This window comes from Oryzias melastigma, linkage group LG21, assembly GCF_002922805.2.
Source record: "Oryzias melastigma strain HK-1 linkage group LG21, ASM292280v2, whole genome shotgun sequence".
Classification (NCBI taxonomy): Eukaryota; Metazoa; Chordata; class Actinopteri; order Beloniformes; family Adrianichthyidae; genus Oryzias; species Oryzias melastigma.
In genome coordinates, this window is record NC_050532.1 from 13,349,477 (window position 1) to 13,367,867 (window position 18,391).

General features: G+C 41.7%; 1 protein-coding gene across 1 annotated transcript; it reads left to right on the forward strand.

The window, feature by feature from the left end:
• The first annotated feature begins 173 nt into the window (after positions 1 to 173).
• Positions 174 to 16,389, forward strand: LOC112138030 (WD repeat-containing protein 3). The gene is made up of 27 exons (XM_024260592.2): positions 174 to 781; positions 1,757 to 1,959; positions 2,030 to 2,239; positions 2,373 to 2,491; positions 3,845 to 3,923; positions 4,655 to 4,750; positions 5,362 to 5,463; positions 5,599 to 5,700; positions 5,974 to 6,074; positions 7,311 to 7,415; positions 7,487 to 7,717; positions 7,786 to 7,879; positions 7,995 to 8,096; positions 8,322 to 8,404; positions 9,283 to 9,421; positions 9,499 to 9,555; positions 10,256 to 10,356; positions 10,476 to 10,587; positions 11,522 to 11,656; positions 11,725 to 11,775; positions 11,845 to 11,910; positions 12,171 to 12,263; positions 13,916 to 13,966; positions 14,049 to 14,092; positions 14,172 to 14,300; positions 16,008 to 16,101; positions 16,179 to 16,389. The coding sequence occupies exons 2-27, from the start codon at positions 1,786 to 1,788 to the stop codon at positions 16,332 to 16,334; spliced, it is 2,826 nt and encodes a 941-aa protein (XP_024116360.1). The 5' UTR covers positions 174 to 781; positions 1,757 to 1,785; the 3' UTR covers positions 16,335 to 16,389.
• Positions 16,390 to 18,391: the final 2,002 nt, after the last annotated feature.

Sequence of the window (18,391 nt, forward strand, 5' to 3'; positions counted from 1 at the left end):
TAAATAGTAAGAAACTACTATAGAAATGACTTCAAAGCCACAAAAGAAATAATGGTGATGGGAGCAATCAAAACGATTTTAAAGGGAAAATGTTGCACTTACACTCATATTCCAACACTCTGGTCTGGTGTTTTAAGCTTCAACAAAGCCAAAATGATCTATTTATCTATTTATTGGCCAAACGTTATATTCATGTAAATATCGTAATCATTTTTATCAGTGAAATTAAACAGAGTATACCGATTCTATTAAAATCTATTTAAAGTCTTTAAAAACTTGGAACATAATTGAAAAATAATATTTTAATAGTTGAAAAAAGCATTTTTGCTCCCCATTCTATAAAGTTAATGATTAATACTAATATGCTTTGTAATGTTGTTCTTATTTTAGTTTTTCCCTTTTTGTTGCTGTCTTTTTTTTATCCTTCTTTTCAATTTTATCTGTCTTTTCGTGATTCTATTTAACGACTGTCAATTTTTTTAATAAAGTTTTTTATGGAAAGTGAAAAAAAATGACTGAGGCAAAAGCAACAGATTGATTTTTATAAATCATACATAGACATAATTGGTATGTTACATACAACAGATCACACATTAAATATCAAGTTTGTAAAAAAAAAAAAAAAAAAGTTTAAATATTTGCTTGAAAATGATTTATTTTGTTATTTTTTATTTTTAATTTTTTCTAAATCAATGCAGATGATCGATTGGTTAGGTCTGATTGGGAGGAGCCAGCGCGAGCCGGATAGCCCGGGTTAGCCGCGGAAAGCCGCATGTTAGAGGTAAGAAACGTTTCTATCAGAATAACAGCGTCAGGTCCTGGTCCGTTAATAACATGTGAAAGATTTAAACATTTCACAGTCACTTTAATTCTGTTCATAGGATAGATGACACTAAAACACCACCTCGTGGGTACAGCGATGGTCGGTTAGCTAGGTATGGAAATACTCGATTTATAGTACGGGGTATCCTGGCAGGGCGGGGTTACACTTAAGTCCGGCCGAATGAAACGGCGGAAGCTATAAACTCCACCACCGGTTACACCTGTGCATCAAAACAAGCTTACCCGCAGCTTGCTAAACTGTAGACGCTAATGAGTCCTTGAAAAGTAACGCAAATAAAACAAAACAGGAAATTGGACAAGCTTAGATATAAACAAAAATAGATGTGTCGTTTTAATTGATCAGTCACGTTCTAGTTGAGACGGCGCGTGTCGCGGTCATGTGGCATGTGGCACACCGCAGTCATTATATCACTGAAATGTATTTATTCTCAGTATTCCGGTTTATGACGAGGGCATTCACAGAAGCTGGATCCCACATTACTACCAGTTTTATCCAACCATTTTTTTGGGTGGAAATATTTTTACATTTATTTATTTATTAGAAAACTCTTCACCTTTGATTTTATATACAGATATAAAAACATTACAGCATAATAATAATAAAACACTGGGAACTCTTACAGTAGATCAACAGATAATGTTATGGGACTTTAAAAGATGTACAGGTGTTTGGGGTTAATGACCTTTTAAAGCCTCAATCCTCATTTCTGGATCAGACAAAACCGGAGAGATGATTTATCTACTTTCTTAAAGACAATGTTTCATGGAATCAGAATTGACCCTAAAGATTCCAGATTTCTAAATGGTGACGTGTTTCCACATACATTACAAACGGATGAACTGAGAGGAAAGAACTTGAGGATTTCTTCGTCCGCTCTGTGTAAACTCCAACTGTCTGTGGTGTTTCTGTCAGACAGAGTCGCTCTTCTCCAGCTGACCCTCATGGGTTTGACCAAGCAGTACCTGCGCTATGCGCCCAGCGCCGTGTTCGGCGTCATCGGCAGCCAGAAGGCGAACGTGGCCTACGTGACGCTGCGTGGTGGGGAGAGGGGGCGCTACGTGGCCGTGGCTGCGTGTGAACACGTCTTCATCTGGGACGTCCGAAAAGGAGAGAAGGTGGGGCTGCAGCGGGCGGTGGTAACAGTCTGTGGGGGCTCGTCTGACGGCTGCGTCTGTCCATGTCCAGGTTCTGATCCTGCAGGGGCAGAAACACGAGGTGAGCTTCCTGTGTCCCTCCCCGGATGGAGTCCACGTTGCCGTGGGTTACGAGGACGGGGCGGTGCGGATCTTCAGCCTGCTGAACGGTGAAAGCAGCATCGCCTTCAACGGCCACAAAACGGCTGTCACTGTCATGAACTATGACGCTCTCGGGGCGCGGCTCGTCACCGGCTCCAAGGTGAGCGGCGTGCACTTCTGTCAACTTCTGAGTCAGTGGAAGGGTTGATGTCCACTCAGCATGTGTGACTTCACAGGAAAACAGTGGACATTCTGTCTGGAATTGTGTCGATAAAGTTTCTCTGGTATTTCAGGACACCGACGTGATCGTGTGGGACATCATCAACGAGTGTGGCTTGTACCGCCTCCGGGGTCACAAAGACGTCATCACACAGGCCTTATTTCTCAAAGACAAGAATCTCATGGTCACGAGGTAACACTCCCGTTCTCTGACCTCCTCGAGGAGTGAAATGTCCAGAGATACAACTGCTTCTGTAGTCATTTATTTTTCCACCTCAACCCCTAAGATTGAGAGGGTGGAGCACAATGCAATGTGTTTAGATGGTTCTTGTTCTGCTTTGTAGAGATTGCAGAGTTTGATCAATTGCTTTTCCTGATGCCTCTTTCAATGCAGACAAAATAAAAAGGCTGTTTGTAAATGTTTTCTATTAGTGAAGACAAGGATTGACAGGTCTGCAAGGTGGTGCTAAAACTGCTTTAAATGATGTAATAAAGGAAAAACATGTTGTATCTCTGTTCTATCACGATGCTCTACACTCACTGGTCACTTTAATAGGTCCACTTGGCTAGTTCTGAGTTGGAGCCCCTTTTTCCTTCAGAACATGGTGGTATAGAATCAACAAGGTTCTAGAAACATTCCTCAGAGTTTGGTCCATATTAACATGACAGCATCACAATTGCTGCAGATTTGTTAACTGAACATCCATGATGATAATCTCCTGATCCACCACATCCCAAAGGTTCTATTGGGTTCTGGTGATTGTGGAGGTAATTAGAGTCCAGTGAACTCATAGAAACCAGTCTGAGATGATTCCATGGAGTCTTATCCTGCTGGAAGTAGCATCAGAAGATGGAACTCTGTGGTCATAAAGGGATGGACATGGTCAGAACAATACTCAGGTAGACTGTGGGGTTGGAACCATAATCAGTTGGTACTGAGGGGTCCAAAGTATTCTAAGAAAATATACCCGCACCATGACACCACCACCACCAGCCTGAACCGTTGATACAAGGCAGGATGATCCATCATGTTGTTGATGTTACCATCTGAATGCAGAAGCAGAAATAGAGACTCATCAGACCAGACAACGTTTTTCTATTCATCTATTGTCCAGTTTTGGTGATTCTGTGTGAATTGTAGCCTCAGTTTCCTGTAGCTGACAGCAGTGATACCTGGTGTGTTCTTCTGTAGTTCATCTGCATCAAGGTTGGACATGTTGTGTGTTCAGAGAAGTTCTCCTGCATCCACATCTACCCACAGAACCGCTGCTCACTGGATATTTTCTCTTTTTCTGACCATTCTCTGTAAATGCTAGAGATGGTTGTGAGTAGATTAAATCCCAGTAGATTGAAAGTTAGAAGTCCCATTAGCTTGCACACATCCAGGTGTGTGAAATGTGTTGAACTGCAACAGATCGTCTTGGTCACGTCTCCATGCGTTAGACATTATGTTCAGATACAGGTGTGCCTAACAAAGTGTCCGGTGAGTGTATATATCAATGTGAAACTAGATGATCTCATCCACATGTGTTCTGCTGTTGTGCAGCTCCAAGGACAGTTTTGTGAAGTGGTGGGATCTGGACACTCAGCACTGCTTCAAGACCATGGTGGGCCATCGCAGTGAGGTGAGATCTCCCCCGAACACTGCTGTCTGCCCGCTTCCTTCCAGCTCATCTTTGGCTTCTTGACTTATTGATCGATTATGGGTTTTGGTTATTTTCTCTTCTTTGGTTTTCAAACCAATTTTTTGAGAAACTGCAAGTTTTGCTTTCCGTGGAAACATTTTATGTAAAAATCTACTTGATTCAAACATTTAAGGGAAACAAACAGTTACTTTAAAAATATTTCCTTTAAAGAATTTGTAAAATTCCTGTCTGTAAGTTTATAAAGACGTTTATTAAGTCAGAATGTATGTATAGGTCAATTGAGCGTTAGCATTAGCCGTTCTACGGGAAATTCTATTTAATGCTAGCATCAAGCTAGCAGACTTTAGCTTTATGTGCTAAATCGGTCTCTGCTTTAATGGACTGATTATCGATCTATTAAGCTAAGATTGATTTAAATCAGTTAATCAATTTTATCAACCCAGACCTAATGATTATTACTTTTTTAAGTGGCAAATATGACATCACCAATTCCTCACAATGAATTACAATCAAACAAAGACTATTTATGAATCCACGGTGTTCTGATGATGAAACTTGGATGGTTTGAAAAAAAAATTAATTCAAATACATGTTGTTTGTTTTTGTATTAAAAATCGTTCAAACGCAATGCATTGTGGTCTATAGTTGCCAGAATGTGACCATTAATCCACAACCCTATTTCAAAGACTGAGTGGAGTTTCTGCTGACAGGTGTGGGGCTTGGCGCTGCTGAATCAGGAGAAGAGGCTGCTGACCGGCTCGGCCGACAGCGAGCTCCGAGCGTGGGACATCGTCGACCTGGAGGAGGTGAGGACAATCACTGCTGATCTGACAGCTCCACCTTGAAGGAGTTTAAACTCCCTCCAATGTGACATTCCAGCAGAAGGGATGCTACAGCGCCCCTACAGGACGCTGAAAGTCAAATGAATGAACCTTATCTGAATTTATGACCTTAAACAGCTATACAATCCAATTTAATTAAAGCTTTAATAAAATATGTCAATAGTTTTAAAGAAACTTCATTAGCAGCTGTCCAACAGAAAAAACAGCTGTGTCCATAGATACTGTGAAGACATAAATGAAGAGACGTCAACTCGCTTTTCTCTGGTTGGTCCCTGGTTACCAGGCAGGATGAGTGTGTTTTTGTAAGACGGAGGAGGAAAGCTTTCCACTTTCCAACGTAAATCAATTCCTCTTTTTTTCTCTGTTTTTTTTGTTGTTGTTAAAAACAAACTAAAAGAATGAAAGATCAATGTGGAGATAACGAGCCTGAAAGACTCAAATATTCATAAAAAAGTCACATCCTGCATGGTTTCTTAGGTTACTCTTTTTCTAAATGACTGTTGATGCTTTCCATTATTAAAAATAGCATAAAACATTTTTATCGTGCATCAAAAGGACGTTTCCTTCTTTCACAGGATAAAGCTGAAGGAGAACCCAAAGTGAAGAAGGGAAAAACGTTGTTGGAGGATAACAATGAAGAAGAGGAGGAGGAAAAAGAGGACGACAGTCTTGGCGAGGTTCAAAAATTTACCTTTTCAAATGTGATTTTTAGTTTTAAAAAACTATAGTTAAGAAATGAATAATTTCATGTTTCTATAGAAAATGCAAAGATTTTCACGCTGACGTTTGTCTGGTTGTGGTGTTTTCCGTAGCGCATCTTGAGCTGCAGGAAGGCCGGCTCCATCCTGAGAGAGGCGCGAGACAGAGTGGTCTCCATGACGACTGACTCCAGAGCCAGAGTGGTTGGCTGCCATGTGAGTGTCGGATGTTTTTTCATTTCACGTAAAGAGTGTTGAACATGGAGCCTTTGACATCTTTAACCACATAAAGCTACATGCTTGTTTAGTTGAAAGGAAAATAAATCGATTTTTAATGGAATTGTTTTTGATCAGAGCTCAAACTGCATCATAAACCTGTGAACTAAAATGTTATTATTTTATGATAGCAGCGATAAAAGCATTTCCTTGAATTTCCATGAGTTTTTCCTAATTGAGAGCAGCATAAAGGCATGTCTCTCCTGTGATCAGGGAAATGATTCTGTGCTGGAGCTCTTCACTGTTCTGTCAGAGGAAGAAGTGCAGAGAAAAATGAACAAGAAGATGAAGAAAGCCAAAAAGAAAGCAGCCAAGTAAGTGAACACTTCCTGTTTCTGTCATCTGTTCAGCTTCACAGACCGTCCCTCTGAGATTAAAGGAGTATTTATGAAAAACCGAAAAACAAACTTAAAAAAACCCTTCAAACTGTTATTTATTGGAATTGTTGGTATTTTTCTTCAAGGCCAAAGAGCCTCAATGGAGGGATGGAGGAGCTGCATATGGCTCCAGAGCCTCAAGTTGCAGAGTCCCAGTTTACACTCTCCTCCACTAGCTTACAGGACCTCTCAACCCCAACCCAACATTACCAGTGCTGCAAGAATGGCAGTAATATCAGAGCCATCCAGCCGCACAGTTTAGATCAGGGTGTCAAACTCAATCTCACAAGGAGCCAAAATCCAAAACACACCTTAGGTCGTGGGCTAAACAGGATAAACATTTATTGAACACTTTAAAACTACATTTCAAAAACTTTAAAACAGTAACTTTTAACATAATTATGAATAATAAAAAGGCAGGAATATTATTTCAGAATAAATCAACTTAAACCTTAAATAACTTTCAATATTTTACTCTCCATAAAAATATATTTTGTCAAAATTATACATTTAGAAATGAGCACAAAATAACATTGGTCCATTAATAACATTAAAATATAATGATCTGGAGGGCCGGATCCGGCCCCCGGACCTTGACTTTGACACGTGTGGTTTAGATCCAGATTCCAGTTTAGATCAGGACAACAAAGACATTTATGGATCTGTTTGGCTGTAAGTGGAGGCTTCAGAATGAAGCGGAGCAGGAAGACTGTGGCCCCGCCCATCACAGTTTCTGTCACTAAAATTATCCTCTTTAAACAGCATTTTTTTATTGGCTCCTGATTCACAACAATTAGAATTCAGAAATACTTAACAATTGTAGTTTAAGTTAAATACACAATGTGATTTTTACCAGAGTGGGTTTGCCTTTACAAAGACTGCTAAGACTTGTTTTGATGATATTCTTTTAAAGACGACAGTTTTTTGTTAATAAAGAATCTTGGTAGCAAATGAGAGTGAATTCTGGAGTTCTGGACTGGAACCACTAGTATATCTTTACTCTAGAATAGAGGCGTCAAAGTCCCACAGGTCTGCATCTTAACCTGATTTTTACTATCACCGCTGATGCATGTCAGGTGATCCTTCCTCCTGTCAGGTGACGTTGATCTGAGGTGTGGTTGAAGTGGTCTTGAAGTTGCACATGTCACAGTCAGCGTGATGGTTCTGCTGCAGAGCTCAGGAGGCTGCAGCTGGAGGCGCCGCTGAGCCGGTGGTGGAGCGGATGCTGAAGGATGAGATCGTCAGGCTCACCAACATCAAAGCTTCTGCTAAGATCAGGTGAGAGTGATGCTCAGACAACAATGTGGGCGGGGTCAGGGACCCAGCCTCTGACACGCCTCCGCTCTCAGGTGGGCAGACTGCCTGTCCTGTGCAGGTGGTGAACTGAAGGTGGCGCTGCTGCTGCAGAACAACACCATCGAGACGTACAGCCTGAAGACTTCAGACAAGAACCCCTCAGCCAGTAAGACGGCTCGCCTGACGCTGGGCGGCCATCGCACCGACGCGCGCACGCTGGCCTTCAGCTCCGACAACCTGGCCGTCCTCTCTGCCTCTGGAGACACGGTCAAAGTGTGGAACAGGTGAGGCCGCACGCTTCGGATGGGTCACTTCTGTCGGGGTTTGTCCTCATGTTGGTTTCTCTGCTCAGGTCGACTCTGCAGGTGATTCGCACCATGACCTGCGAGTACGCACTCTGCTCGCTCTTTGTGCCCGGAGACAGACAGATCATCCTGGGAACTAAGGTATCTGGAACTTCACGACCACAGACGTCCACGATATTCACTCTTTTAAGAGGATCTATTTATTCGTTTTGCTGTGTGGTTTAAAAAGTGGAGTTCATTCTGTTTTCCTCTGTAGAGTGGTAAGCTGCAGATCTTTGAGCTGGCCTCAGGCAGCCTCCTGGAAACGCTGGACGCCCACGATGGAGCCCTGTGGTCTCTCTGTCTGGCTCCAGATCAGGTAAAAGCAATCTTTTGGTCTTCCTGTGAATCCTTACATAAATGTATGAGATGTCAATAAAAAATCCATATTCAAAAGAGACATGGAAAAATAAATGTTGTATTCATATTTTTTCTGTACACAACTTTGTATTTCTGAATACATTTCTTTTTGAAAGTTGTCTTACCCCATACAAATGGGTTTCATCATGTCGTCTGAGATCTCTGGTGTCTTCATTCTCTGCAGAGGGGAATCGTCACTGGAGCTGCAGATAAGACGGTGAAGTTCTGGGAGTTCGAGCTGATAAAGGATCAGTCGACTGCTCAGAAGTAAGCCATCAACAAGCTGCAAGGAACTCAGACCCAATCAATATTCATTTAGTGATTGCCTTTGAAGCTAAAGGACCCGGCGCATTCACTGAGCCTGAGAACTGTGAGAATGACGGTCAGAATGTCTGTTTAGTCTGTGCTATCATAGTCTGAAGTTGTCCATAGACGGGTGTTTTATTGTGAACAAACCGCGTGTCCAAAATGACGTTCTAGCTCGTCCAAAGCGCCATCTTACTGTGATATCATCACAGTTAGTCAGAGAATGCACTGGGACTGAAGTTACCACACTCAGCGATCCTGATTGGTCCTTTGTGTTAGCCCCGCCCCCACGCGCCACAGCAGAGCCAAAAGCTTTGAAACTGAAATTTTCAGATTCAGAAATGAAAATAGATTTGAAACTGATTAAAAAAAAACTTTTGAAATTATAATTTTGAGTTTTGAAACCTAAAAATTAGAACATTTGAAGCTCAAAATAATTAAGTTTATATTAGAATAACAAAAAGGTTTTGACATTTTAGACTTTTTTTGTCCAAACATCAATATTTTTTTCTAATCATATATGTTACTTCTTGACTACATTTTTTTCTTAAAATGAGAATTGTTTTTTTACCCCATCGACTGACTTATTTTTTTGTTTTTTGCTTATTTAAATAAACTGTTTCAAATTGTAAGAATGGTTTCTAGGGGAGCTGTTTTTGCAGTGTAACCAGGAAGAGAGAAACGTATCTTGTATTTCCTCTCTGGATTGTCCATTTGCTCTGAGGTGAAGCTCACCAAGTCAAAAGAGCCGGCCGCTTCTGCTCAGGCAGAACTTGCTCGTTTGGACCTCACCGTAGGTCCGCTGGGCTTTCACATCATTCTGTGTTTGTGTCCTGCAGGCGTCTGACACTCAAGCACACCCGCACTCTCCAGCTGGAGGAGGACGTCCTGTGTGTGAAGTTCTCTCCTGACCACAGGCTGCTGGCTGCCTCCTTGCTGGATTGTACCGTCAAGATCTTCTACAGCGACACGCTGAAGGTCAGCGTCACTCTGAGGGAAGTCCTGATGAGATGAAGCCAGAGCTGTAACTAACTCCGTCTGTGTTCCTGCTGCAGTTCTTCCTGTCTCTGTACGGTCACAAGCTTCCTGTCCTGTGTCTGGACATCTCACATGTGAGTAACCGTTTGGAGGGTCTCCTCCTCTTTGGTGAAGGGCTGAAGGATCCTGTCTCCTCCAAAGGGGAGATTCATAAAACTCTGTGAAGGAAATGTCTCTTCTCCTCGTTAGCAATGATGACACCAGGCCTGCTCTCAGAAACTGTTATTTCCACTAACGGATTCCTGAAAATCTGCTTTTATTTGTTTCACTTTCACTGATTTATACTTCTGAACCTTACAGCTAAATTATATTGACTAAACTTTTACATTTAGAGTACCGGTTACAAACTTTATTTAATTCTTAAAAGATATTTTAGCTAGTGCTGTCAGCGATTAATTAACCCTTTAACACCCGAGGCGTCGTCGGTGACGCTTAAACAACTTAACATGCTGGAACTTTTCAACCGCTAACACAATCATTTCAATAGATTCTGAAGGAGAAAAGCAGCTCGTCAATTTAAAAGATATCTGAGAACACTTTGAAAATAGATCAAAAGATGATTTTAATGGGTCTTTAAGTCTAAATCCTGTTAAAAAAGAATAGAACACAAACTCAGGTGCAAACCAGAGTACACAACGAGCAAAATGACGTCATCTTTTGCTCTAAAACAAACACTTTCATTGACCTTTGGTCAGAAGTTATTCTCATTAATAAAGTAAAAGCTTGTAATTAACATGAGTTTCACAGATTTTTAATTTTCTCTGTTGTCTACAGGATAGCACGCTCATTGCCACCGGTTCTGCTGACAGAAATGTGAAGATTTGGGGTTTGGACTTTGGCGACTGTCATCGCTCTCTGTTCGCTCATGACGACAGGTGAGAGAGGATGCTTGCAGTCCCATCTGAGGCTCACAGCGGCAGGAACCACACGCCTTCCTGCCTGAGCCGGGTCAGGACGCACACTAAGCCTCTGTTCTCTCTCCCGCTCTCTGCAGCGTCATGTTCCTGCAGTTTGTCCCCAAGACTCATCTGTTCTTCACAGCAGGAAAGGACAGGAAGATCAAACAGTGGGACGCTGACAAGTTTGAGCTCATTCAGACACTGGAGGTGACGGTCTCCTCTTTACCTCTTTCAGTCTCCTCCAGGTGTATGGTGGTGCAGTGGTTAGCACTCTTGCCTCGCGGCAAGAAGGCCCCGGTTCAAACCCCGGCTGGGGACCGGGACCTCTCTGTGTGGAGTTTGTATGTTCTCGTCCTGCATGCGTGGGTTCTCTCCGTCCAAAAACATGCCTCACAGGTTCATTGGTGACTCTAAATTGCCCCTAGGTGTGAAAGTGTGTATGGGTGTGTGATTGAGTTCCTGGAGACCTGTCCAGGGTGGATCCTGCCTTCACCCATCAGTATCCGGGTTAGGCTCCGGCGGGACAAAGCGGCCAAGAAGACAAACGAAGGAATGAGCTGGCATAATGCTAAAACTCTAACTCTAAATTAGGCAAAGTATGAATCGGTCACAAAGAATCGTTATATCCTTATTGGTTACCCTTTAAATATTTGCAACTTGGAATTATAGCAGTGTTGATTTCATCTACATTTAACAAATTTAACTTTTCTTTTCAACTTTTGACAGCAGGATAGGAGTACCTTTCAAAATAAAATGTGTCAAATAATGAAATCAAAATTCAAGAAAGCCAAGTCAACCATGACATTTTCCATCATTATGATGGTGCTATGGTGTAGTGGTTAGTACTCTCGTCTCACAGTGAGAAGTTCAAATCCCAGCTGGCACCTTTTCTTGTGTTGAGTTTCCATGTTCTCCTTGTTCGAGTGTGGGTTTTCTCCAGGCTAAAAGGATTGATTGGAAACAGTCATGACTGTTAGTTTAAATCAGGTGTGATAGTGTTAGCTGGAGGTCAAAGAATCCTGCTTTAGTTCAATCTGCATGAGACAGGGTGTACCTTCCAGGATCTGGGAGTTTCTAAAGTCTTTGCAGAACTGAATACGGTACACGACGGTGTCTACACATCTCTGCTGTCTGCATCAAGGGTCACCATCGGGAGGTCTGGTGTCTGGCCATCAGCCCCAACGGAGACCACCTGGTGTCCTCGTCTCACGACAAGTCCCTGCGGCTGTGGGAGCGGACCAGAGAGCCCATCATCCTGGAGGAGGAGCGGGAAATGGTGAGGAGGGGGACGTCCAGGTCAGGGGGAGGTCCTCGCGTCTCTGACACGTGTGCTTATGTTGACAGGAGAGGGAGGCGGAGTTTGAGGAGAGCATGGCTAAAGGAGACGCGCCTGTGGTGAGTTCCGGCTTCAGCTCTGCTGCCTTCGCAGCTGAGTGGAAGCTGATCCGGTTTTCTACCCTACAGGTTCCTGGAGAGGTGGAGGGGGAGGCAGCGCCGGCTGGAAAGAAGACGGTGGAGACGGTCAAAGCTGTGAGTGTCCTGCTTTTTTTAAACTCTTGAGGCGCCGCCGGTGATGCTTAAACACAAAATCTTTGAACGTACTGTAACTGTTCAACCTTTAACACGATAATTCAGCAGATTGTGAAGGAGAAAAGTGGTTCACGCTGCTTCTCTCCTTCACAATCTGCTGAATTATCGTGTTAACGGTTGAAGAGCTACAGTAAATCAAAGAACATCAGAACATAAGTGCTAAAGTTTTCTTCTCATATTTGGTGCTTTCGTCCCGGCAGGCTGAGCGAATCATGGAGGCCCTGGAGCTCTACAAGGAGGAGCTCAGGAAGATGGAGGAGCACAAATACGCGTGTGAGAGTGCTGGCAAAGAGGTTCTATGCTTTACATTACTTATCATATATGATGTGAGGGGAACAGCATTACTGGTTTGAATTTAAACCGTTTTATCACAGGTTGGAGGTTTGTCTGTGTTTTAAATGGAGACTTAACTCTCACAAACATACTTGAAGACCCAGTCCAAGGAAAACTGTGTTTTTGGTTCTTGGTTCTTTTTCAAGGAGCCTCTGGTCACATGCAAGACGGCGCCAGACTCAATCTCTAGCCAGAAGCGTAAATTTTGCAACTTTAGCTGGTTGCATAAGTGGAAATGTCCTAAACTTTAAGAAACCCTTTCAAAAATGATATTTTAAAACCTTTTCAGAACTATCAGCTTTTAAGCTTTTAAATGCAGATAAACTGTAACTGTCTAGCAGTTTAGTGTGGAAGATGAGCTTCAAATGGGACAGAGAACGTTAATTGTTTTGTTTCTGTCACGTCAGTATTAACAAGCGTTTAAATATGTCTAACTACACCCGTTGACCTCCAGAGAAAAAGCCGCCGAAAGATGGGGGGGGGGGGGCTTTTATGGAGACAAAATAAGCTCACTACTATTTATGCGTACGAATTTCTTGAGTTGTAACTCATACATGTTTTGATCATTAGATAAAAGATTACAAAATTCAAATAAATGCAATTTACACATTTACATATTAAAATTACAACAGCTTGAAACTAATTACACTTTTGTGCATAACAAGTGATTCATGCGTCATTTTTAAAGATTTGTGTGTGTAATTATTTTCAAGCTGTTGTAATTTTAATTTGTGCATATGTAAATTGTATTTTTTAATTTAATAATTGTTGTAATTGTGGACATAATGTATTTTGAATTACAAATCAAGAATTATGCACATGCAAACTAAGAATACGCACACACACATCCAAAGATATGCACAAATAAAGAATTATTCTTGCATCGGGCTGATACTTATTTCTCTTCCGGCTATTAATTTTTGAGCAGCATATTTTTTCTCTGTGGCCAGATTCTCTGAAGATAGAGTACTTTTATAAAGGAACTGAAGCTTCGAATTGCATTTCTGGGTATTTCTGCATTTAAATTGTTGAGAATCAGCAGCTGATGAAAAAAAAGATCGTAATTGTTACATAAAAGCTACAATTGGCAGACCACAAACCTCTCTGCTCCACTCCATTCTGATGCATCCACCTGCAGACAAATAGATCCATGAACGTCTTTGCTTTCCTCTGAGCTGGAATCTGGATCAGAACTGGACGGCTGGATAGCTCTGATGTTGCTCATCATTTTTGTTGCACCGCTAATGTTAGTTTGGGGAGGAGGTGTGCATAAACAGAGCTCTCAGCCATAGAGAGGGGAAGGGGGCAGGGCTGCTCTGCACCAACAGTCCCGCCCACTACTCTGAGGTGATGATTGGAGTGGGTGTTTTAGGACTTGAAGGTTGTGTGATGAATGTACGTTTCTTAGTTTTTCTCTTCTAAATTCTCAAAGCTTCAGCTTTTTCCCCACAATAGCTGTTCAAATGTGATTTTAATGATAGTTTGGGACAATAGAATGATTGTTTTAAGAATAAGTGAAGACATGAGACATGACTTGAGCTTGAAGACTTCATACTTGCATGAACAGACTTGCTTCTGAATAGTGTTCATAACTCAAACTCTTTTCTTTTAGCTGCCTCCTCCAAAGCCCAACCCCATCCTCGTGGCTTTTGGAAACGTCTCTGTAAGTTAAGAAGGGAAAAACAAATTCATCACTTTCAAGTTTATTCCTGCTGTGTTTGGTAACTGAGCTGTTCCTCCTGCAGCCGGCCCGCTACGTTTTAGATGTGATAAAGGCGGTGAGATCCAGGTGAGGTGAATGTGGAGAGGCTGAGCTCTCCAGTTTCAGCTTTTTAACTTCCTCTGTGGTTCTGTCCTTTGAACTCCAGTGAGCTGGAGGTTTCTCTGCTGGTGCTTCCGTTTCCGTACGTCCCTGAGCTGCTGAAGCTTTTCAGCGGCTACATCCACCAGGGCCTAGAGGTGGAGCTCGTCTGCCGCTGCCTGTTCTTCCTCCTCAAGTAAGACTCATCTGCGTAAAACACAACTTTGATTACTGCAATGGTAAAAAATACATGTTTAGACTGAACTCAACTGACATAATTTATGTACATACAGGGTTCCTACATTTTTCTTCAAGTTAAATTTAAGCTTTTTTTAAGACCTTGCATATGGAAAGTTAAGACCGATTTTATGCCTAATTCCCAAGAAAAAAGAAAAACTAAATCCTTGTCAGTTACAGAGTAACATAATGAATTACAGTTCAAATTTCAGATTGAACAAAGTTTAATTACTTGACTATAGAAATCCTTTATTACTTCATTATTCACATTTTGTTACAGTAAAACTAATAAACCAAATTTTGCATGAACGGACAAAAAAAGAGAGTACCGATGCATGTGCGCTAATCCAGAGTTTGAGATTGGTCAAAGTAAGATTAAGAAACTATAAACATGAACAAATTTCTACAGGCACCCGGCAGCTGGAAATATTCGATCATTCCAATTTGTTGAAAACAAAAGCAAATATTTAATTGGCTGTGTCTAAATAATTTGATAAATGAAGAGAATGCACCTCCTTTCTCATTTTCTTCTCTTCTAGTTTTAGCTTGTACATCTTCATCCTCACTTGTAATCGTCCTCTTGAACAATCTTCCCTGTGTTCTTTTTTCCAATTACTTTTACAAATTAAAATCAATTTATTTGCTGCATCATTGTTTTATCTTGAACTTCAATTCACAATTGTGTTCAGAAACTGTATGAAACTTTCATTTTATTTTGTCCCGTTGCAAACTAACCAACAAACAAACCAACGTCCTTCTTGCATATAATTATCCCTACTTGACTACGAAGTAATTGAGCGTCCCTGGAGAACAAATCAAACGTACCCCATACACACATGCACAATGCGTTTGTTTTCAGAAGTGACAGAATTGTTTTTTTTTTACTTTATTAACAAACAACATAATACAACAACAAAGTGAATGTCTCAGGGGGGATTAAAATGTGTACAAATTGCAAAAAACAAATCATAACCATATATATTACATGATAAAAAAGAAACATGAATAATTTTTAAGACCAAGATATTAAAACTGAAATGTTTTTAATGCTTTTTAAGGCCTTATTTGCAAATTTTCAAATTCAAGGCTTCCCTGAAATAAATTTTTATAAACTTTAAACCAACTCTTTACTTTTTTACTTTACTTCTTAAAATGTAAATAATGTAATGATGCTCCTTAAAGTCAATGATTGTCTACATTTTACGGAAAGTTTTGTAACCCTTGTGCTATCCTAGGCATGTTTACATCAAAAGTGGGTCATCTGGACCCACAAGACAGCACGCAGAAAGTTTGTTTTCCAAGGATTTTTTATCTTAACTGGTGTCCGTGGCAGACATGAAATCCTGTTCACCTTTGTAATGTTAGGAATCACGCATCAATGTAAGGGTGGGTCATCTGGACCCCATAAGAGAGCACAAGGGTTAAAAAGACATACAAAGTCAAAAAAAAGTGGTTAACACAAATAAAATCATCTTCATTGGTTTTCCTTCCGCCAGTTAGAAAGCAGAATTCTTTATGCTAATAAAAATTAATCATTTCATCTAACACTGCTATATGAGAGGTTTTAGACAAAAATAAAAATGTTCATTAAAAGTGTTTAACTTTTACAGCTTTAACAAAAATCCACCAAACCTAAATGTAAAAGTTAAGAAAAAGTTTCTTTCAGGATCCATTTTGGTCAGATCACCAGTAACCAGATGCTGCTGTCCATCATCGACGACCTGCGCAGCATCACCGTGTCAAAAGTCTGCGAGATCAGAGTGCGTCTTCCTCCTGAAAGAAGTCTTCCTGCTTTCTGTTGGGAAAGTCCTCACGCCGCACGGTCCTTTGTTTTCAGGATGTGATGGGCTTCAACAGCGCTGCCCTGCAGTTCCTCCAGCGCGAGATCGAGAGTAAAGAGAACGTGACGTTCTTCGCTGAAGCCACAGGTCGGCTGGAGGAGAAGAAGAAGAGGAGGAGGAAGAGGGAGAGAGCCGTCCTGACCATTGCCTGAACTGATGCTTCATTACTCCTCTGATTGTTTTCAATAAAACTGGATTTTTCTGCTATTCCAGTGTTTATGTTCTTTGATTTACTGTCAATGCTAATTGTTACCATCAATGTAATTCCAGTAGATTCTAAAAGAGAAAAGCGGCGGACATTCTGGTGTTTCTATCAAGCAAATGTATTATCACAAATACAATTTGCACAATTTCATTGTCAATGGAAACACGGCTAGTGATGTCATGACTACCAGTGTGATGTCATACTGATGTAGCCCAAGCGGATGATGTCATCCTCAATATGTTAATGTTGTCATCCATTAGCTAATGATGTGGCTCTGTCCTCCAGCATTCTCTGCTTTCCATTGCCTGAGACATTCACTGAGCTCGCTTTCAGTTGGGGTCTTGAGCTTGACATATTCATGCATCTTGGATGTTTCATTCTGGATAGTGGCTTCCACGCTCACTAGTCCTCTGCCTCCTTCCTTGCAGCTAGTATACAGTCTCGGGGTGCTGGATTTGGGATGGAACCCTCCATGGCACGGTGAGGAGCTTTCAAGTCGTAAGATCCGTGGTCTGTATCTCTTCCTTTGGCCATCTCACGTCTGGTGCACACAGGAAGGGCTGCGGAGTGGAGTGCAGGAGTCCGCTCTACAATTCACACCAGACGCGCATTTTTCTGCGATGGTCGACAGGCGCTTCTGCTAGAGTTTTTTCTATTTTTGTCATCATGGGGTAACAAGTTAATAACCTAAAGATATTACCCCATATTTCTGCTAAGAGGAACTTCTCTCTGCCTCTCTGTTGTTTTTTTACACCCAAAACCCAGCCCCACGCCCCGCTCTGGTGTCGGGCCACTGCGCTGATCTATGTGAGTGCGTATCTGTCTGCTTCATGTATGTGTGTGGTGTTGTAGTTGTACGTTTAGTTTCATCTCTACAGTCTGTTTAGATTTGTAGTTTATTTTTATTTATTTATTTTTTAACTTGTCCTGTCCAACAGCTGAGCCAACAGATGTGGGCTGAGAGCTTCTTGTGTTGGGCAGATTTTACTGTCACAACAGGGATTTACTGAGTATAAACCCCTGTTGTATTTCATACTAAACTTTATGTATATTGTTTATGTTTTGTTTTATTTATTTATTTTTCTTTGTTGTTGGACCGGACGGAAAAAAGGAAGAGGGTGGGGGAGGGGGGAGAAGAGGATGGCAACAGAGGGAAGCAACATCATAAAACAACCAGGACTAAGTAACAAACTAGAATGGGCGGGGCCTGTCTACACACACACTCTATAGTTACACACACACTTGTTGGCCAAAATAGTCTCTACATTTAAACTGAACATACTCACATATACTATACATATACTACACATGTACTCAATTCAACTGTAACAGCAGCTCACACACTCCATCATACAAACCCATTCAGATAAAGACTTTCATTCTGTCACACAAACGGTTAGTGCTAAGGTGAGCTGACACCTGTGCTCAGGTGAGTGATTATGTTTCACTGAGGTGGATGGTGATGGAATGTACTCAGGGGGGGAGCGCCCGGCCATCCCCACGCCAAGACCCCCCGCCGGGGCAGCAGCTGCAGCCAAGATCCCCCAACACCCGCCATGGAGCCGCGGAGAGAAACCGCCCGCCAGGCAATCCCGCCGAGCAGAAACTGAGCCCAGGGAGGACACAGAACCCGAATTTGGACACAGTCTATGGCTGCTAGTATCGCCATGTTTGAAGTTTCGGTTTGCGTGTCATCCTCATTTTTGTCTCCGTGTTTCTGCCTTTTCGGAGGAGCGACCTGCTTTGCCGGTGAATTAAGGGTATTTTTCATACCTCACTACCGTCTCCATGCTGTTAGAGCTGCAGTAGTCATGCGTCTGAAGAGCTTTTGGTTTAGCGTTTCCTTTAGCTGTTGCCATTTAGAACAGGGGTCTCAAGCTCAAATCAGCCGGGGGCCGCTGGAGACAGAATCTAGTTGAGGGTGGGCCGCATCAGGATTTTCACAAGAAAATCGCTGAGAAAACATTCCAATGTTCTTAAATATCTTTATTTTTAACACAAAAT